Genomic DNA, 22,602 nt, shown 5'->3' with positions numbered 1-22,602 from the left:
ACCTTTCTGTCTTTCTGTAGGAGGTGCGTATGGCAGGCTATTTTATAGGGTCTGAGAGAACAAACACACGCAAATATTTTATACATTTACCGCTACATTCTTGTGTTCTTACAAAAAACTGGTTTTTTATAGGTAACTGCTATAGGTACCTCGCAGAATATAGAATGACTGGTTTACTGGCATAATAGGACTATTTTAAACGGGGGTGAATTACTTGTTTGCAGATTTCTATAGAAGTGTCAATCCCTGTTATATATCTATAATTTTGCTTACCAGTATTACCCTACCAAATATCCCCGAAACTGTACTCAACATTTTTACCAAACAAAGCGTAAAAAGATTGTGGGATTAGGGAAATCGCACCAGTTACAAAATGAAAATGGCTAATACATAATACTAATACTCGGCACAAGCTAGAACGAACACTTTGAGATTTTCAGAGTACATTCCTATTATGGGACATTATACCAATTCCGCTCTATTAAACAAAGGGTTCTGTTCCGCGCTGATGGCGTCTGGCCCGATACAGGAGAGCCAACTTTTTTATGAGGCCCTAAAAGACGCTTTCGGTGGCAACAATCTCACCTGGGTCTCTCGCGGTATGAGGACAACGTCTATCCGATTGGCCATTTTGACCCAGTAGAAGACGCTTGCATTTTAAAGCGAACTCTTCTTTGCCCCACTGATGGCGACCGCCCACAGCGAAACACACCGCAAAAAAGCCAACGTTCTCTGACGATGAAGATGATGACGGGTGAAGTGAAACATGGTTGAAACGAGAACCTTCCTCTGGTGGACAACCAAAGTGTTGAAAGTGCAAATTCAGAGATTGAAATAGAAAATGTTACGCCAGAATAGCTACCAAAGGACGTCAACTTCCCCAACTTCTGTCTACAGACAAATAAACTCAGGTGCACAGTGAACCCTTCAAACCTGGTAAGTTTCCCGAGTGAATACGTTACGAAAACATTTCAAGGTGATTGTCGTTGTCCTAATAAGAGCGAGTTCAAAAGTTGACTTTCACGCGTGGCCTTTCGCCGTTAGACGCTGGTGCACATAGCCCTTGCATTGCGACCATTACCCAATCCATCATGGGCTGCCCTGTTAGGCATTGACCAAGCACGACTCCTTCATGAAAGTAGACTTTGATTCGACTCAGTTTGCTGTGGAAAAAAGGTTCGTGTTTCAACCATTTTTTTCGTTGGACAAAAGGCATTTAATTTTTTTTAATACCGGCCGAATACGTTAAAGCAAAACCCGCGTATCTGCTTCCTCCGCCGAAATTAATAATGAAAGAAGGTTCCAGTTGTCACTGTAAAATCAATGCACCGCTTCTATTTCTTCTCATGCGTGGTACTCTTTTTCTTCTGCTCTAAGTTATTATGACTACAGCAGAGTTGGGATCAATTCCAATAAATTTTTATTAACTCGCACGTATCGCGCGGCATCTGTAAGGACATCAGTTGTTGGCATTTCTTGTATGCTTTCAGAAAACCGGTCCATGTGTATTTTGGTAGCAAACATTCTCTTACTTTTTCTACTCAAGCAACCACACGAACGAGGTCGTCTTTGTTGATTACCGCCAGGGCACGATTATAAGAGTGTTGGACGGCGAAGCTTCTTAGTAAACGGCATAGAAAGCTATTCAAGAGGTACTGCCGAAATACAGGTGAAGTGTCTTTATTTTATTAGTACCGCTGTCGCGTAGATCGTGGACCGTCTGTTGCAGCAGTGCGCGACGTTTTCAGCAACACACACCTCCCGTAGGGGTCCATGTTACGTGTTATAAAACCGTGACTGATAGTTACGCATCACACATACTGGGATAACTCTCATGATGCGTAGGAATTTGTTTCGTCGCACCAAGATCGTACATTTGTCTGTTGAAAGTCCCAATAAATCTAGAATTGCAGCTGTTTTCAGCATTCACAATGGTAAAACCCCATCTAATGACATCAGGTGGGTATTAATAATCGTTTGCAACTCCACGGTGAACTACTGAGGTCACAAATAACGAATAACTCAATATGTGTTATAGGAATTGGTGTATTGGCCCTCCGGCAAATCGCCTGGTACGACCGCCAGTACAAAACCGACTAAGGGGTATTACTATATAGCCCGTACGATGTGTTTGCGGTTGTTAAAGCACATTAACGACGCGATTTTTGTTTCGAGATAGTTGAAAAAAATCACGAGTTCCAGTCGTTTTTATCACTCGATGGCTCCAGTGAGAGCTCTGCTGTCAGAGCGCAGACACTCATAACTCTGAGAAATTTTAGGATGAATTTCTTACGTGATAAGTAACAAATGACATCATAGGTGTTGTACTTTAGGTATATTGGCCAACCACGTATTGCAGGGTACTAACGCTAGTAAGAAATAATTTTTGGGTTTTTTGTGTGGCATGATCATTGATTGTCATCGTTCTTTTCCAATCCCTTTTCTAATTAGAAGGAATTCACGACATCTGATTCTAATCGTAATTTCAAAATGAAGTGATGAAATAAAAGCTAACAGTGCATCAAGAGCTCCGTATCGTAGGGCGCACGTTGCAACAACTGTTTTTCTTGAAAACAGCACCAGTTCTTAGATATCTCGCATTAATCGCAGGGTTTAAGGCATTGGGTTTGAGTTAAAATTTACGACAAGCGTTTTTGCAACTGTATTATAGACTTACGTTTTCGGTGTTTGCTAACAGAATAACAAAATAGAAGAGTTTTGTTATCAGGAGTGCCTATACCGGTGAAAGTCCAATTGCGCAAGCCTGCGTGAGATATTATCGCCCACAGTTACCATGAACGAAAATATTCTTGCCTGGTACTCCCATTACATATCAAACCTTCCTGTAAAAACACTCGTTTAACCATGCGAATCTCCCTACACTTCCTCGGCTGGTCTTGTCAGCTCGGGAAGTGTAACAAAAACAAGAGAAACAGAGAGGCCATTTAGGCCTCTTTACGTCAAAAGTAGTAGTAATTTTTTTTTTTCGACGTAATGGCTATGGGGAAGACATCGAAGAAAAAGCCATCTACGGATTGACAGGGCCCGTGCACTAATACCCTTTAAATCAGCAGTTGTGCATATTCACTTGTAGAAACTTCTGGCAAAAAACTGATCAAAAAAATACAATACGATACGTATTTGTGTGCTAGAGTAATGTTTTGGCAAACTTAGCCAACAGGAAACCTTGAGTTCAAAGGGCGTAATTACGTCAAAGATAAAAAAACTGGAACGTAGTGTGTTTTTGGACCAAAGCAATGTTCTGACACGCTTACCCATAAATATACCTTGAAGTAAGCATGCATAGTTACGCTTGAAGAAGTAAACTAGTGATACAATAGCAAGCACCATTTGGCGCCATCGGATGGAACATGGCTATGTAGTATATAGGGTTTAAATAATAAGGATGAGTCGAGGCTGTCAAGGAATGAACAAGTTAGTGCTGTCAGTAAATTTACTTAGGCATTTTTCGGAATTATCACATGCATGTCAAGTAATATTTTATGTTCGGATAAATAAGTATTGTACGCATAAGGAGTGGTTGCTAACTCAGCAAGATGTGTGCAAAAGCGAGAGAGTCAGAGCCGCAAACACTAGGCTCTGCTCGCAAGGCCCTTGCTCAGATCTTGTCTACAAACCTTCGCACCTTGAGCGAAGTCCTGGGGTACATTGGAGCCTCGTTTACAGGTGATGCGCTGCTTTCACAGGTGCTCCTGTGCCAAATGATGGGTGCCCATTCCAAACAATTTTGCCCGATAACAAGCCACAGCACTGTACAACTACGGGTTGTTACACAAGTAAGAAAAACTAGAATATTCAACGCAAGCCCCCCGTTCTAATTTAGATAACATCTATGCCCGACTTCTTTAACGGTACCACTTAAGCCGTGTGCGGCCATTGTCCATTCTTCGATTATACAAAATGTATGTATTGACCCCACGTATGATTACATTGTGAACAAAACGTGGTGACCTTACTACCGCGCTTAACTTTCAACAAACTTAAGAATCTGACAGAGCGTACACCTTTGCAAACCATGTTTCCTTTTTCCAACTTCAAACCGCTGCTACTGCTACATATCTTTCCGTAAGGTGCTTCCATGAGAAGCTTTAAAATAAAATTTAGGAAAATATATAACATGATCATCAACGCTAATGCCTTTGCAATAACACGAAATTCGGAGGCTACATTACCCGAGTGAGAAAAATTGTACACTGCGCCAAGCAGTGCGTTTGTCTTATTAAGAGCACCTGTGTATTTGTAAAGCATTTAAAATGATAGGGTAAGTCAAAGTGGGCAGGCACATCAATTGCAAAGTACTTATAAAACGTGTGTCAATGTTGTACTTAAAGAATAAACTTTATTGTTGCTTTTCTCGTGTTTGAGAAACGTTAACGAAATGTTTACGGGCAAATTATGTACATGCACAATTCGGGCCACAAAAACATTGCCCGTGTATCTGCTCACATCAATGCGAATTTCCTCGGAAGAGGGTAGTCTTTTTTCCGCCCGGCCACGTCAAAGCTTCTCTTCTCCTCTCTAAATATTACTTATGCCCTGCTCCTCCTCTCTTGCTCCTCCCGTTATAAATATGGCGAAAGACTGATTTTCACTGTTTTCAACGCTTGCCATGCCGCCAAGAGGTCAAGGCTCGCACTGGAGAAAGAAGGCTCGCACTCGATAAACTGGCTAGAAGGAATAATGTTTCCACCTGCACTGTATCTCACCTCAACAACATTCAGCTCGTTAAAGAGCACCGAGTTTGCAAAAAAGCACCCTTTTAGTGTAAGTTTGGTTCTTGTAACGCGTTAAGCCGCCGAAAAGCGTCAAAAGGCAAAAGGAATATTTAAGTAACGTTTGCCAACACGGTTGGTGGTGACATTGCTTCTGTGGCGTGCTGTGTAGTGCCTAGCCTCGTGCGAAAGCAGGAGGTGCAACTCACGCAGTTTTTCACTGTGCAATAAATCCACAAAGGTTTAGTTCACATTCACCGCTTTCTAGCATGTGGCCTTCGTTTCAGCTTCATTTACGCAAGCCTTATCTCGAAACCTGCATGTAACAAAAAAACTGAATGCAACAAAAAATTGCGAACATTTCTCAACCTATTTAGGTGCACGTGAAGCTGTTCGAACAATGTTTGTTTTTTCTCAAGAGTGCAGACAAGTAAGAAGTATGTTTGGGGAACTGTTCACCGATTTAAAACTCTCTCTCTGCAGAATTATTATCTTTTCGCACGACAGCTGAATTGGGGGAGAGAGAGCGTGACGTAAAGGCCAGCCAGAATATTTCAGCCGAAGCAGCCCAAGATAGACAATCGTCTTTAAAAGTGGCAGCAAGAGATCCGCCCTTTGCGCTCGCCGACGCAAACGGGAAGCCAGGGCTCACAGAGTGACGGCGTCTTATCTGTCGCCCTGGAAACGAAAACCGATAAGGTGCTCCTGGCCTAGCATATGAGAGTAGTTCCTGTTCGCGCTCCCGACGGCGCATAGTCGTCAGTGCATTCGTGCGGCGGAAGCTACATGGGGCGTGAATTCCTTTAGTATCATATCATCGTACAAGTTTTGACTACCGTTCGGCTTTCCACTGACCACGAAGCGAGGTGAGCATTCCGCATTACTGATTGATTGTGGGGTTTAACGCGCCGACGCAACGCAGGCGATGAGGTGCGGCGTAGTGGAGGGCTCCGGATTAATTTTGACCACCTGGGGATCTTTAACGTGCGCCGAAATCTTGTACACACGGGCGTTTTTGCTTTTCGCCTCCATCAAAACATTCCGCGTTACTATTTAGATCGGAACGACGGAAACAAACGCAAAAGAAAAGCTTCTTGGCTGTGTGTACGTGAACTCTTAGCATTGTTCCTAGTGGAGTTTCGTCTGAACGAATCGTATTTTTATGGGGTCTTTTCTTTTGGCATTTTCATTTTACCGGTGTTGCCATCGCTGTCATTCTGCAGATCTACGTACCGACGTGCTTGCAACAGACATTGCTTTATGGTTGTCACAGACGAGCGTAGATGGCGACAGTGTCATCTAGCTGCCGCCGCAGGCGGGATGATGAAGTTTCTTTTTCCCGCTTATCTGAAACTTCACGCAGAGCTGCGCAAATACACCGCCCATGTGGTTAGGCCTCGTTTTGAACAGCTCCAATTTTGATAGCGTCGGGTTGCTGCAAATCTTTATGGTCGTGCGGGTGTATTCGTAAGTAAACTGGCGTTTGGTTACCTTTGTGGGATGTGCTGTCATTAGTCTAGCAATTTCGCGAAACAAAGAACGCGGCTGACCTGCCGTGTTGTTTTATTGCGCAAAGATTCCTTGTTACATGCTTTTTATGGTCCTTGTTAGTACAGATAACCATTTAGTTTCCACATCGTGAGTTTTAACACTTCATTCCAAAATCTTTCCCGTGTGTTGGGTGCACGCAGCAGACGTCCATATCTGGAACGTAAATGAACGCCTAGGTTTCACTGCGTATTTCAAAACGCGTATATGGCTGAACGGAACCTCGCATTTGCATTTGTCAAACCTTATGAAGAAAAAAGCGGCCGCAACTACCGAACGCAAACGCTCTGTTTTCCTACATGGTCTCCTTTACTAAGCTATCAATTGCGATGTGAAAAATCGCGGCCGCGATGTGGAGTGGTGATCAGAACAAGCGACCCCTAGAAAAATCTGTTATGAAAGGGACAACGATCGAAGAAGTTAAATATTCTCCCCATAAAATCTAAAATTGTTCATTACTTCACGCGGCTCAATATGACGCTTTCAACTAAGGAATTGTGTACTGGTCACGTTAAAAGTAGGCATGGGGCCGACACAGCGAAATGCTATCTGTGCCTTCTGCGATCGCCAAAGACAAATAGCGCGTTGCAGATAAACTGGTCACTGCGCCCGATGTGTTTAATCTTAACGGCTGAGCTCTTTCGGGCTCGCGTTTCAAAAGGCAGCGTTCCGAAGGACCATGGACGTTTTGGTGCATGTAATGATTCTAACCTGCTCTGTTCATATTATTCTGTAGCCCTCCTGTACTGCGCGCCTAGTCGCTCAATTGCGGATTCATTATCTCCCGAAATATAGGCATATTATCTGCAGTAGGGCTCATCACATTGCCGCTTTCTACCCGCTATGACCGACTTCCCCACTGCCGTTACCCCGGCGCAGTTCGTGCAATGCAAGAAGCATGCTAAGTCGCGCTCTATAAAGGGTCACAATTCGATTCGTGCTCCGGGGCGTCACAGTATTTTCGTCGTGGCGGGTTTCGTGAGTGTTTGGTTAGCCATTTTAAATGCGCAACACAAACCAAGACGGGCAGGGTGTAACGTCTGATTTTTAAATAATAATAGTTCGTTTAAACAAACAGGTATAGGCTTCAACAATGGGCGTTGATCACATGTAAACCGATGGAGAAGTTTCTTTTCTGGGAAAACGTTAGAGCAATATGTAGATCTTTGCAAGCTGGCGAATGGCGACAGCTTTCCCAACTTGCCCATCGCTCATCTAATGTTCAAATATGGCGGCATCACTCCAGGAACGCCACAGTTAGCTCTTTGTGACCAGGCTGTTCGTTTAGGTGTATCACAAGCTATTTATGTGTGCTCATAATGTTTATAACAAATTCGATTGGTCTTGGAACTGCCTTCTACCAGAGCAGTATAGTGGCTCAAATTTGGTGTACTGGTGTAAAATTGTTCCTGATACTTTATTTTAAGCAGCGATTTTAGCCATCCTAATGCAAAAGTCATTTATTCAATGGGCTCGATAAAATATGTCGTGGCATGAACGACAGGGGTGCAGAAATTGTCAACCAAGAAATGAAAAAGCGCGATATTTTCTTTACGATGTAACGAATCCCGTCATTTCGTTCACGCTGAAATTCAATGTGGTATTGACGGTGTTGACAGGATAGTACCGAAACTCCACCGGGTCAATTTGTTCACGGTGCATGAAGTCGCTTTCAACTTCGGATGGTTATTGGCAGTTCTTTTTAGCGTTGGTACAGTCATCACGGCTCTCTAGAGCACTCGAACAGCCAGCTTTTGGCTGCACGAATGACGCCTGCCGATAACGCCTGGTTCGAGATAGTCTGTATATCCGCCGCCGCACTGACGACAGTGCCCTCGGTTTTATCGCCACGCCGGTGCCGGTACGAAGCTGCGATCGCGAACGATCGCCGGTGGAGGCGCTGCAGGCAGTGCTAAGACGTCTGGGCGCGTGCTGCCGTGAAACGATGGTGCGCAGGAACTTTGACTCAAACTTTTTTTCTGTGATGTGCTAGCATTTTTTTAGGTCTTGAGTACCTTAGGACCAGGCAATGTCCATGCGCATATCATTTTCGAACGCCAAAAATCTCCCAGGCACCTGCCGGATTCGAGGCTGTCTGGTAGACCCGACAGAGTTAGTTTCAGTCGTTACCCATTGGGCTACGACCGTGAGTTAGCACCCGAGAGTCAAACGGCTTACTCCTTCGCCTGCAACGGTGCGGAGTACCTCCCAATGTCCGTCCGCGTCTATCCGTGCGTACACCACGACAAAATCAAGCGAAATTTGATTTCAGCCGTGAGTTCCAGTTTTATTTAGGGAATTGTCAAGGTGCAAATCACGGATCAAATTGAATGAAGGTCAGGGCGCAAATCGGATATCACTCAGGGCGAAACTTGGATGTCATTTCGAGTCCCCGTACTCCGCACAGTCGTTAGCATCCATGGAGTGGAGATGCTGCCATTTTATCGTTGCCCTTCATAACTGACGCATTCACTGCTAGCACAGCTGTTCGCGATTTGTCGCCGGTGGGTGAATAATACGCATGTTGTCACACGCTGTCTCGTGAAGCATAATGATTTATAAGCCTAACGAATTCAAAATATTGCCTAGTGGGAGTAGTCGATCTACATTCGCGTTCACAGACATCACTTCGCCGAACATGTGGTAATTCACGTCGCCTTATTTAAATCATACACAATCTTTTAAAATGCTCGGGAAAAAATGCAAATAAAGCATGACGCCAGGAACATTCCTTAAAATGTGACGGTTAAGCGCTGTGATGGCCGAACTGGAAGTCTGTTGTTGCTAGCAGCTAATCGTGGCTCCTCCGGAGAGCTTCAGACTCCGGATCATTTTCGTCAGTGAGTCGTAAAGTGCTCCTGCAATCGCGAGATCTCTCCGTGGACGTTCCCACTCGCCTTGAATAGCCTCGAACAGCTCCTCCGAGTTCGCGGTAGTGAGGCCGCATTGTCGCGAAAGATTGCTTTTCATTATCCCCATATTATCCTCCAATATTTAAATCTGTACTCCTTTAAGGCCAATCTAAAGAATTAATGCTGAGGCTGTCAAAACAATCTTTAAGAATATGTGCAGAGTGGACAGAAGCGCCATCCTGCTGAAAATAGAAGAGTCCATCCGGGAACGGCCTATGCAGGACGTGGGGGATGAGGACCGTCTGTATGATATCCACGTAGGAAGTAGCCGTCATCGTTCCTCTGATTCTATGCAGTAGCCCAAGTCCTACGTAGCTTATAGCTCCCCAGATGCTCAGCAGACGACACAGCGGCTTCTGCCGCCTCATGCGGTCAGTGCGCATGTGCCGGCTGTCTGCGATTCTAGCCACTTCTCGGCGGTGGCGCTTCATGGATCGCAGCATCCACGCGCTCGCCGTTTCCCTTTAACAGTGAACCGCACTGTACATGGGGGTTACAAGAAGTAGGAACAACGGAACGCACAGCCTCCTATGCATGCTGCACCGTCTGGCTGTTAAATCGGTATACTGTGCGCATACTGAGTTGTAATAGATTTGAAAGTTTGGTCTGCTTTTAGGGGAAATTTAATTTGAGGTAAGTACCACTGTACGGTGTGTGTTTTTATACCAAGGAACAACATTTGTGCAAATACACCGGTAAAATTATCAAAAACATCTAATTGCACCCTACGAAAAATACTTCAGGTCTGGTTTAAATAGCAGCAACGACATTGATGATTTCAGAGTAAGAGGTATGCTATTCCAGAGTTTATTAGCGGTGAAGTGGTTACTTTTTCTCCGAAATTTGAATGAACAATTGGGACTAAAATTATTAGGGGCGGCAAATCTTGTGGTGTTTGTATTGAATACAGAATGAACATCTATCTACTGAGAAGGAAGATGGTTGTTGAGGAGGTTATATAACATGATTGCAAGATTGTATTTGAAAAAGTGATCAATGGATACGATACCTAACTGGGTCGGTGGTAACGAAACATTCGCACTAAAATGGCTGGTGGTAATGACACGTATCGCTTGGTTCTGAAAATGTTGAACCGATTTTAAGTGACGAATATAATAGCCCTTAGTCATCCAAGGATTACACGGAAACGGATTTCTTTTTACATCTTATAGTTGGAGTGAAAATGCTAACAGCGTTCAAAAAAGATAAGGAGAAAAAAATTAAGATCTTCGACTGGATAACGCATGCGACTGATAACAGACCAATTGATACCACTGACGGTTTCTATAAATTTTTCTGCGTTGAACATTGAAATGTAGTAGTATCCCTCGGAAAAACGGGGTTCAGTGTCAAAAGTAACAATGATTGGAAAGTGCTCCTTAATATCAATTTGTACTACACCAGTTACGGGAATAGATGGCAAGTTCGATAAGACATGATCTATAAGGATTTCGGTTCTGTGGCTCGCGTGGAGAATGGGTGAGGTAATTTGATTCGTTTCAAGAGCACGTAAACCAGTTCGTGTAGGTGTCGTAATAAGTAGAATTAACGTCTAGCAAGTTAACATTTACATCTCCTATAATTGTGACGTTTTAATTTTTAATGGATAATTTATTCAGTGTGGCATTAGGGGCAATAATAACTTGAAAACTTTCTTTCACATATTGCCCTAAATCGCAAAGATCGCCCGAGAAACGTTCATTTCCGTATTCTTCAAGCATTGCCTTGCACCGAATTAAGGTGCTCATTCCCTGCATAATATATTACCGCTTGTTCGCCTTCAGGAATGCCGGGTTTAAATCCGTAAGTTTCGAAAATGTCTACTTTATGCATTCGACGCTAAGGTAACGAGCTATCACGCTTGGACGCAGATAGTGTAGAGCACGTGGTTCCATCGCAGTAAAACCGAACTGAGTCTAGGATACAAAGCTATCATCATGTTTTAATTGCGCTCATGAATAAAGTTCATTTTTAAAAACCAGTGGTGGCAATTTTTAAGTCGCTAGGTTCGTATATCGTTTGAGACGCTGGAATTCGCAATTTACCCTGGACATCTGTTTGGAGGCAGTGGTGAATTTCTCCACGTTGGGAAGTTTTTAAAGTGAATGCCCCATATTTGCCCAACAATATTCAGCCTGTTCAGCTAACCATCAAACGTCAACTGTCATGGCGGGGAATACTTGGTTACCGGTTCGTATTTACTACTCCCAGCTTCAATATCATGCAAGACTAAGTTTACAGCCGTGTTGCATACAGCTAGACACCAGCGCTGGTCGGTGTCTTCCAGTCTATGCGACGCGTGTACACAAATTCAGCCTCCAGATTTTCGCAAATGCTGTCTAGCTCTGAATCTAATTTTGGTGTATTAAGAACAAAATATACTGTTATTGGTTGCTGCGATATTACTAAGCCGATTTTAATTTCCAATTAGACGACTCTGATATTACTCCGATGCACGCTTACGTTTTGCAATTATGTCGCATGCAGTTGTAAAGGTTACCTTATTCCCGTGTTTTCTGAATACATAGGTTACTACGAAAGCGGAACGACAGCCCCAAACTTATTTCGTACATTATAAGTGTAATTGTACAAAGTTTCATTGAGTTAGTTAACAAGCAAGCGTGTGCAATGAATAGTTTTGTAAAAAACGTTTCTTCTGTGCGTATAACCGTCGATTAAGGAAACACCACTTCTCAGCTGCTGCTCTTTTGTATGTGTAGGAGGGCCGAGGAATTTCTCGACAGATCATTTTCTTCCATTTCTGATCAGATTACTTGTAAAAATACATAGCTGCTTCATTATAGCGGAAGTGCAAAAAAAAATTACCCGCAGCGGTGGCTCAGTGGCTATGGCGCTGTGCTGCTCGGCCCAAGAACGCGGGTTTGATCACCAGCCGCGGGGGCCGCTTTTCTGATGGAGGCGAAACGCAAAAACTGCCGTGTGTACGAGATTTCGGTGCAAGTTAAAGATCCCCATGTGGTCAAAATTAATCCGGAGCCATCCACTACAGCGCTCTCCATCGCCTGCGTTATGTCGGCGCGTTAAACCCTACAATCAATCCATCGAACGCCAAAAATTACATAAAATATTTCTTCCTTAGTTAACGATTGCCAACTCCCCAATCCGAACCATGTCCGCACAATCTAACATTACACAGTTAAAGGGGCACCACGGAAACGGCAAGTGCGGATCCCTCCTGGAACTGTCTCACGAGTTTGTTTCTGTTTTCAATTTACATGCTGCCTTTTTCCGGAGACAGTGTGATTTTGCAAAGCTTTTCAGCGGAGCTGTTTCTAGCAGTGATTTTGTGCTTGTTTGATCTCCGAAGCCAAAAACTCTTAGGTGCAAATTTTATTTATTTTAAATTCTCAGCAGAGGACGACGGTTTCTCTTATTTTCTTCAAAACTTTCTTAATGCACTTTCACCGGAATTCGCCGCAAAAAAAAGTAAACTCATTTCGCCGAGTTTCATTTACTTGTCATAATTTCTGAGTATGCGCGAAGGTTGTGGGTCACAGAATTCCCGTTTGCTAACAATACAAGGCCGTCTAAATGAGAGATATCGTGATAGAAACACCGCCAGTAAAACTTGTTTTGTCAAACCATCTCCCAACAAAATATGCGGCAATTACGCACCAGGAAGGCTATCATTATGCGCATTTCATCTACCTCTTGTAATTTAGCATATCAAAACGTAGTTTTAAACACCGTTGAGTGTTGATTCCTGCGGGTTTCCACGAAAACAAATCGACAGCCCCATAGTTGTGCCCTGTAATATACTTCTAGTGCTTCCAAGTTTCTTGTACTAATCCCAAACTCAATCACAGCACACCCCAATTGCGATTGAAATTAATAGGCGCAAATTTCGTAAGTTCGTGTTCGGTGTGATTCCCATGCTTGTCCTCGTAAACTTACGTTAAAGAGAAGGTGTCCTACGTAGAGGTCTTCAACAAAATCATTCCGTGTATCTTTACCGTAGCAGGATGGAGAGTTGGGCGAGTTGGTAAAGCGACATGGTTGGTTGTAAACAGCGCGTTAAAACAGGAGCACCAAGAAAACCGAACAGGATGAGCGCTAACTATCAACTGAGATTTATTAAAAAATAAGAAACATTTATACATAAAAATTCAAATCTGCGCATGCGCAGTGGTGAGAATCATACTCAAACACTAAAAGAGATAACAGGAACAATTTACCCTTGCTTCGACGTTTGAAAACAAAGAAAGCCACTTCTTTCTCGTGCAGATATACAGAGGGCTGACTAACACACTAACCACCAAGACTGGTTATGTGAAATGCCTCTATATGATCGCGCTTCAGCTGAATGTGATGACGGAATAATACAACTGTTTTATCGGAATGGGGCTGACAGGCGCCCGTGGAACATGAATGGCAATCATCCGACAAATAAGATGTGGGTGTGCCTTCAAATGAATTAAAGTGCTCTATTAAACGCACATTTATACACCAGCCCGTTTGGCCAACATAAAACTGACCACGTGAGCAATGGATTTTGTAAACAACACCAACGCAGCATGGCACATATTTGTTCTTGTGATTCACCGAGCACTTGTCATCTCCACCGGCGTCCTTACCTTGTTTCTTTCTGTCCACAAACGCACATATTTTACCCTCTTTGTTGGGTGCCGATATGGCTACCTGCACCCCAAATCTAGAAGAAACTTTTTTTAGCCTATGAATGGTCCGGTGAACATATGGGACCACGGCGTACTTTGTCTGTTGTGCTACTTTCTTATGTGCGCCAGTCTTATCTCGACCTCAGCATTTTTAGGAGCTTATTGCACGTTCATGCCAAAGCACTGGTTGGAAAACCTGCTCCTTTTAGTTTTTGGACCTGTTCTTTGAAACTGTCATTAATAGAGTGTATACATGATTTAGACAACGCTGAACGAATGCTAGATAGTTCGCCATGCATCCTTTTGGAAGATGCTAGCCGAACGAATGTTGATAGCACTCGTCCTGTCCGGTTATTTTCTTCGTGATCCTGTTTTAACACGCTGTTTCCAACCAACCATATCTTTACCGCGTGTCGAAAGTTGTACCCATGTAAGCTGGGTGGCCTGCCGTGAAGACTTGTCTCTCATTCTTTGTTTTCCAGGGTACGGAAATCTAGGAGGAAATCGATATTAAACGGCTTTACAACCAGTACTCAAGGATGGCCGTCCCAACTAAATATGCCGTCAAAGATGTACACGGACTTCCTAACGGCGTGCTCTTGTCGTTTGAAAAGAACCTAAAGCCGGAGCTCATCTGTTGCAGCTGCAACGCCGTGACACCGAAGGGTCTCAAAGATGGCAACGGACACATCTTCTGCCAAGAATGCGTCGCTGTTCATACGGACAAAATGAACCGGTTCACATGCTCCTTTCGTGGGTGTCAAGCCGACATTAAAGACGTAAGTGGCGGTATTTATTATGTTTGTTGCCTGTATGTTGTCCCTGTAGCACAGTTTGTTTCTGCGCGGCCACAAAGTCTTTATGGCTGGTCTGCCATTTTTATTTAACACCAAGAACAATCGTGTTGGAAGATGCATATGTTGGCGTTTTCGAAGCTCTCAGTGGCATGACATGTTTAGGCTCTGAATTCGCATTGTAACCATAGTCACGGAGTGGAAGTACACGGCTGGGTTACAACTGTTGCGGGATGTGGGGTTGTGGGGTTGTGGGGGATTGTGGTGTGCATATTCAATTTTCTTTGTTTGTAACTAAGAGGAACGTTTCGGAACACATTGTGTGGTATAAGACGCATCTGTCTGCTTATAAGATCCAATTAGGCGCATTTAGCCGCGCCTGGCCAGTACTACAGTGCACGCCGTCAGAGCATGATGTCACGTGCCGCAAGTTTTCTCCATGTAAGTATCCAGGCCTCCTCTTGCTTTCAAAATATGTCGGCCGAAGCTGTCTGTAGAAATCTCAGCTCCCACCATACGAAGTGCTCAGACAGCGTTAACATGTCACACCGGCAATTAATAACACATGGGGACTGAAAAAGGTAGTCTGAGGAAGGTTGCTTTAGTGGTGATGCAGAATTTTCACCCCTTAATACGCCAATTCTTTATTTTCTTCGTAATCGTCATCCTCAACAGACTACTTAGGTTCACTGCAGGTCGAAGGCCTCTCCAACTGACTTCTAACCAATCCCTCCTTCGCTATTCGAGCCCATTCTTTTCCCCCGATCGTCTTTATTGGATCCCTTCATCGTGTTATTGGCTTTTGTGCCCTTCTTATAGACCCTTATCTAGGGTTCCGCTATGGTATCCTGATGGTCTACATGTCATTTCGCCTCACTATGTCGCCAGCCCAGGCCCAATTCTATTTCTTTATTTAAACCATGATATCACCCTCTGGAGTTTGTTCTCTCATCTGGTAAAGTCGTTTCTATTCCTAATTGCTAGTGTTATCATTATTGGTTTGTTATTTATAATTGAGCTTTGTATTTTCGAACTTCGTTTATCACTCTGTCTAGCATACTAGTAGGCCTAACGTCGTTTAGTTCCTCCGTGCTGTGAATTTTTATAGATTGAGACAGTCCCAGCCCAGCCTCAAAAGACTGCTGACACAAACCATTTGTGTTACGTTTTTTTTCGCCCCTATAGATGCGTACGAGCACCCGAATCATAAATAGAACGGCACGTTAGATTATCGAACGGAGCATATATAATTACTTACAGATCTGTTTATTCATGCAGTTTTGGTTTCGTTGAAGGGAACACCGAGACAGCTGCCATGAAGGGAAGGCGCACTTCACTCCACTGGTCTCGCCCCACCACAGGACATGCCGGTCTGGGAGCTCGCGCGCCCGCCAGTACGGCCCGACCGGCCACAGTCGCTCGTGACGGCAATTCAAAAACCTTTGATGTGATCGACCATGCGGAAAAGCGCGCCCCAACTGCACCACCGCCGCTTTGACACGTTACGGAAACCCTGACGGAGGCTGTTTGAGTCGAAGCGCAGATAACGTCGTGAGCTGGCTCGATGGCGCGGATGAGCTTTTTCGAGTGCAGAAGGATTAAAATTGATTTTAAATATGTTCTAAACTTCCGAGGGGATATCCCAATATACAAAGGAAGCTATTTACATAGTTATATAAGCATTGTAATTTTGTCCTAATGTTTTTTAATATGTGTGCTCGTCACTGGAACCTTAGAACCCAATTCTCAAATATACGTTCTTGTAAGGAGACGACCCGGTATTAACAAACATACGCGAGGTTCTTGCGGCCGAATTACTAAATTCAGGTTTTAAAGCTGTCTGAGTAAGAGAAATAAGAAAAGTTAGATAGTTCGCCTTCCATCGAACCCACTTACATAAAGAAACTGCTATTAAAATTTGGTGCCTTAATATTTGTTTATTTATTCAGTACCACAGGCGCAGCAGTGCGTTGGGTAAGGGGGGCAAGAAGAGCTGACAATCACAAAATAAAAACAAAAGTTATACAATAACTAGACAAATAATACAGCAACAAGTCAGTGCAAAGAGAAATACGAATATCATAACAGGAAGCGTGGCAAGGGAATAAATAAAAGCAATATTAGCAAGCGAGGTAGCCGTTACAGGAAGCAAATAACAGAAAAAAGATAGATAAACGTCTTGGTGCTAACAGGACGGACCCACTGAAATACTTAGCACCTCCTGTGGAGGAAAAGGTGCGAAATGTTCTACATTAACAATTTGGGCGTTTGCGCTGGATCTGCATTTAGAATACCGGGGCTTTTAGCATATTCAGAGATTGAGTCGTAACAGCTGGTTTTAAAGGGAAAACACGGTGACGTATGTGATGTAATGGCAGCGAAAGTGTCTTGTTGAACCTTGGTACTTCATACAATTTTTTTTCCATTGCTGAAGCAGTTGAGGTCTATATGTATGCTATTGTTTCGTATTTTAGTGACCCACAGGAAGGGCACTTTGTGTAAAGTGGAATGATAGCTGTGGGTACTCGTATAAAATTCCATTTCAAAATTTTGTTCAAAGCTAAACTGCACGTCCTGGGTTGTCCAGATTCCCTGAAGTATCTATTTTTTACTCACACGTTTTAGTCCTGTCTTGTCTGAGCAACTTCTTGAGAGCAGAATATTGCTATTATAACAAGGTGTATCCGTTTCTCCGTGGTAAACGTCTGCCATGTATGGCAACAAACAAGATCTTTCACTGTTCGCCGATTTGATGTTTCACACGCAGTCTTTACATATAAGGAATTTGTCCGGCTAATACATACTGAACTGAATCTCTAAATACCGATGTGTCTTGAAGTTTGTGCTTTGGGAGTGTAGTTATGTAAATTCATTTGTATTTTCATCGCCTTGTCTTCTAGTTTCATTCTAGGTATAGTCAGATAATCTGCATTACAATGCCCTGCTTGTTTCTCAGCCTTTAAGTAAAAAAGCATGCCTTCTACAATTTTTCCGTTTCACATCTCTTAAGGGGCATTACCATACCAATCCTTTCCTTTATTCTTCTCAAACCCGTAGATGACTGGGAATGAAAAAGAATGGGAAATGCTGAAGCAGATGAAAGCCGCTTGCCCGAATGACAAGGCGTGTACATTCACAGGAACCCTTCAAGATGTCCTGGTATACCTTTTGTTTTCTTATTGATGAATTTTTTGTCACCACAATAATCACTGGCCCACTCACGCGTGCATCTGTGGAAAAAATATCAAAAGATGTCGACGTTTAGTGGCCTGCCTTGGTGGCACAAATATTTTTAGTACCGTGCTCGATGTTGTGCTCATTTGCTAAACTTTAAATTAAGATTTAGTTGCAAATTGTTTAATAGTCAATATAAACACCCTCGTGAACCGGGTAACATATAGGTGAAAGGCCTAATGGCTGATTCTTGCACTTTTTAAGGTGTTTAGAGAACTCTGGGGGTGAATCACCAGTACTTCACTAATAAAATATATTAGAAAGTCATGGGTGACCGCTTGTTACTCCCGTGTTATGAAATGCTGGAAAACTAACGTGTGACTCATCTGCAAATGCCGTATCCGTGGTGGCCGAAATTTCGGTGATAAGACGGGAGCTGTCTGGCGCCGTCTCAAATTGGATGAAGTCGCCGTTGGCCGCACACTTGCAACGACCAGCCCTGTCAAGCAACATTTTGCTTCCTGCAAAAACACCTTGCCGCGTAATCGTTTTGACAGACATATGTAGCCGGTACACAAGCTTCGGTCGATTCGCAGTTCCCTCCAGCGCAAGATACAAACGTAGGGCAATCCTACAACTGCAGCATTGCATGACATGCGTAATTAAACGTTTTATTCACTAAACCTAACGTTTATTGCATTGAAGCGCACATAGAGGCCGTCACCAATAAGGGAAGCACTAGAAAGTGTACCTAGCAGTGCTGTCAGAGTCCTACTTCACACTTTGAATACTATTATTTGTTCTAACGCTCCCGACAAAACAGGTACGTGGTGAACAAAGTATGAGAATGGGCTCACCGCTAATAAGAGGCAGGGGGCTCACCATTCATGTTCAATTTCTCACGCATCGGTAAATGCAGTCAAGATGGGGGTTTATCTGCAACTGTGTGGCTCTCATCCCCGTAACCTGCCTTCGCAAGATCCAGGTGGCCCATGACTCCGTAGATCGCATTGGCAGGCACCGGGTAACTTATGGCCTCGTAGCCCACAATGTCTGGTACCGAGAGGCCCAAGACACCCTAGCCGGCGTTGGCAGGGAATGTGTGGCCCACGGATCCATAGCCCGAATTGTCAGGGACCTGAAGCTTAGGAACCCGTAGCCCGCGTTGTTGGAAGCGCTGGAACGGTACCGCTTCGCTCCATTCTGTCGGTCCCTTGGTACATGATCTGTGGTCAGAATGTCCTTTCCAGGGAGGGGGGGTCAGTTCCAAGGACGCCTCGTATGGAGGTGGAGGCATGTATTCGACGGCAGCGAGCAAGCCCACCTCAACAGAAGGAGCATGTTTTGCAACTACCTGAATACACAGAAATCTGCGAACACAAAAGTGTCACATAAACCGAGGATAGGAAGGTCGTAGAACTGTCTCTACGAGCTCGACTCTGGCATTAGGAGGCTTGATCGGTGTTACAAGTCTTGCAAAGCTCGAACATACTCCGGAATAGTTTCGTTAGGATGCTGTGTTTGAAACCTAAGTTCACAGATTGTATGGCATTCATACCCTGCAGGTAAGAATTCGTTGCGGAAATGCCGGCAGAACTCGTCGGAGGTTTGTAACAAAGCCTGCACGCACCACCAACAGGACGCAGATAAATGGAATATGGGCGGCAGGGCTCGGTTGATCAAAAGATTGTCCGATGCCCCGACAGCTGCTTTGCACACCGTGTTGGTCCACAAGGTGCGCAACGCTCTGCGGATGATCGCAACTGCCGTAGTGCGGAATCCTTGCTTGCGCTGTTGGAGCTAAATTTTCCATGTTAGGTGGTTAGTGACAACGTCACAAAGGCTGGCCACTATACCAAATACGAGATCTGCATTCCTCATCACAGCGAGCAAAAAAAACAGCATTGAAAACAACGAACACTAGCGGTTACAAAACGCAACAGAGAACTCTGGCACCCACTGCTAAAACCTAACACAGAAGCCGGTTGCGAAACCACGTTGGTTGGCACTGAACTACCAGCAAGGAGGGTACGATGAAGCAGCGGATGTTTTGCAGCTCACACCAATTGAGGCCTGACGGTTGAATACCAGCGCCAGCCATGATCTTATAATACGGTGTAGTACTTCCCGATTTTCGACGACGACGCGTTTATGGCCCGCGCTGGCTGCCACAATCTGTATTTGCCGGGCCTCTGGCCAGAAACCATGCGTGAAGAGGAGTAACGTGAACAGCTCCCACGGCTCGGGTTGTGAGGCGGTTTTCCAGTGCCACAAACGACCTCGTGAGACCGAGGGGGTGGGGAGGTTCTTGGAGAAAGCCTAAGCGTGGCAGGGTCTCATGCGTAGTTGCTAATGCTCGTGAGGAGTGTCCGGTCCAGTGGTCAGCCACTGTCTCTGCCAAACGAAGAGCTATTGGCAGGCTTGCACTCCTGCTATAAGCAATTATTGGCACCACCGCTCACATTCTGCGGAGGGGTAATCGTGCAACGGCTTTCTGGCGTTCTGGAACTTCAAGATAAGTTGGCAGGCTGTTTACGCAACTTCACCAAGAAATAATTCGTGCTCTTCCACTCTGCGCAAACGAATGACCTGCGAAGGTGTACGCCCTCCACGCTGTGCATTAAAGAAGAAATGTTCGTTTGTAATTTCCTACTGAGCATACTTTCAAGCCAATTAACTGAATGACACTTGCAAAGTCCTGAGCATTCATTTAATTTCATTTTTTCACTTATTGTCACCTTAAAAGCCCTAAGCTATTACATAGGGCGGTGGCAATAATAACAGGTTGAAAACAGCACACAGTGAACACCGAAGAATACAAGGGACAGAAAAAGTGATAACAAAAAAAATGAAAACAAAAAAATGAAAATAAATATATATAGAAAATACAAATATCGGAAAAACGTATAGCTGTCTCTTTCCCTTCCGCGTCGCGGGCATCTTTTTGTTTGTTTCACACGCCAAGCCAATCCACTCTACCACTGACGACACCTGACCGGTCGCATTGGGCCGCTTGATAGCCATGTGTAAACCCCGCGCCAACACAACCGTCATGTCATCAGTGAGGACATAAAACCTTTAGATGCACGTCCTCCTCCCCCCCTCCTAACCAGTGCACGAATTTAACCGGCAATCGGTCATGAGCGTATGCTTAAAAGTGAAAGGCCGTGTCGAGCATGTCGCTCTGAAAGCCCCACAAACTCAGCAAAATAGATAGGCCCACGTCGGTGTTGCGAGAGAGCCAGTTGCTGTTCATACGGGAGGTATTTTTAGCTACTCGACAACCTGGAACCTGAGCCTGCAACGACGGCGGCAGTGGCTTTCTCTTCTTTTCACCCACATCCACGCTTCTGTTAGGGTAGACACTTCTTCAATATCCCCTCTTCATCCTCCAAGCGAACGATATGCGTTCGTCTCTTAATGATTAACACCTCGAAGGCCTCGACCTTAATTCTAGTGAACACACAGGTGCGTGTCCCTTTCGATTACCAGTGGTAGTCATCTTATCGTTTGCGCGACACACTAACCCAAGCCCAATCCGCTCGTAACCGGAGTAAAGCTGGCAGGGTGCATTGAGCCATGACACTCACGTATTTAGGTCTCCCACCAGCATAACGTGCATGGAATCTGCTGTAGCATTAAGCCCTGCTGTGCGTGCATGCCCCCTCCAGCCACCCCCGACGTGTGCACACGTAAACCGGCAGCCAGCGACGGGCTTTAGTTAGGCGCGACATAGACGGCCAAAGGGAGAGAGAAAAAGACTTCAAATGCGGCCAGACTAAGATGCATTCTTATTCTTCCGCCAGAAAAGCTATGACAGCTGGTCAACGAGGGCCGCCGACGCGACAATGTCGCTCGGCGTGGCTTTCAACCTAATTATGTGCGCACGCCGGCGTTCCCGTTTAATCGGTAGGGAACCGCAACTATTGGTTGAGGTGGAATTTGAGGTGGCAACGACCACGGCTACATTATCGGGAGTGGCGGTGGTTTTCGCGTGTATTTACACCCATTCGTCCTGCTGTTGATTATGTGCAATTATATGATCACGGCACTACGGCCGTCGTCAGCCGACTGGGCAGCCTGTGAAAAAGGCATCGCAGGTGGCGAGGTGAATAACCGTTCTAAAAGAGGCTTCGGTGTTTGGGAGGAGGGCCCGCAACGGCGCGGAGTTAATTGGCTTCATCCCAATGAAAAGGGACGGGGGGAGGGAGGTGATACATATACTGCTTCGCCATAAAACGCACATATCCTAGCTAAGATAAACAGAGTCTCTTTCTACAAAAATCTCTGGTTGGTCACACAAATGTGAATCACCGATGGGTAACTAGGCCTGTTTAACCAGTCGGTGATGACTGACACTCCCTGGGGTCGCTTGGCTTGTCATTGACCCAAAAATAGCCGATTATGCATTTCCTGTGGAAAACTATCAATGTGTGTTGCGTAGGTTACTGGTTGGTAAGACACGTTCTTTTCACGCTTTAGGGCTGGTTAAACCCGCCGCGGCCCCCATAATTTCTAAGTCATGATTTACTAGAGTGCGACCTACCCATTTCTCACGCTATCCTCCTGGCTACTTATTGGTGGGCCAAGGGGCATGTGATTCCTTGTGTTTGAGCCCTGTTACTGTGTGCTTATGCGTGGGTAACGTATAAAAGTGGCAGCCCGTGCCAGCGGACTAGAGGGTGGCGAAATGGGAGTCATGCGTAAGTGTCAACTACCCCTGGTTCACCACATGCTCTTGTGACTAGCTGTTGGTCACGAGGTGTAACCGCCTGTTGATGGTCCACACACTGAAGGTGGGACG

The 22,602-nt window shown here is 44.7% G+C and overlaps 1 protein-coding gene across 6 annotated transcripts in view; it reads left to right on the top strand.

Moving 5' to 3' along the window:
* Positions 1-22,602, top strand: part of LOC144141025 (TNF receptor-associated factor 5-like) — a 148,627-nt gene that overhangs the window by 104,730 nt on the left and 21,295 nt on the right. Inside the window, exons 1-3 of one of the 6 annotated variants that reach the window (XM_077672507.1) lie at positions 5,352-5,599; positions 14,313-14,609; positions 17,682-17,783. The exons of 2 other annotated variants lie outside the window; for them this stretch is intronic. In XM_077672507.1, the coding sequence (XP_077528633.1) occupies positions 14,370-14,609; positions 17,682-17,783 (342 nt within the window). In that variant the 5' untranslated portion in view covers positions 5,352-5,599; positions 14,313-14,369. Of the gene's footprint in view, positions 1-5,345; positions 5,600-6,074; positions 6,201-11,359; positions 11,384-14,312; positions 14,610-17,681; positions 17,784-22,602 lie in introns of those variants that run through there. 3 more of the 6 variants (XM_077672508.1, XM_077672509.1, XM_077672512.1) reach the window with 3 other exon arrangements.

This window comes from Haemaphysalis longicornis, unplaced genomic scaffold, assembly GCF_048455015.1.
Source record: "Haemaphysalis longicornis isolate Haplotype H1 unplaced genomic scaffold, Haemaphysalis longicornis Haplotype H1 scaffold_6, whole genome shotgun sequence".
Classification (NCBI taxonomy): Eukaryota; Metazoa; Arthropoda; class Arachnida; order Ixodida; family Ixodidae; genus Haemaphysalis; species Haemaphysalis longicornis.
Note: the sequence above shows the minus strand (reverse complement) of the source record. Positions and strands in the feature narration are given on the sequence as shown.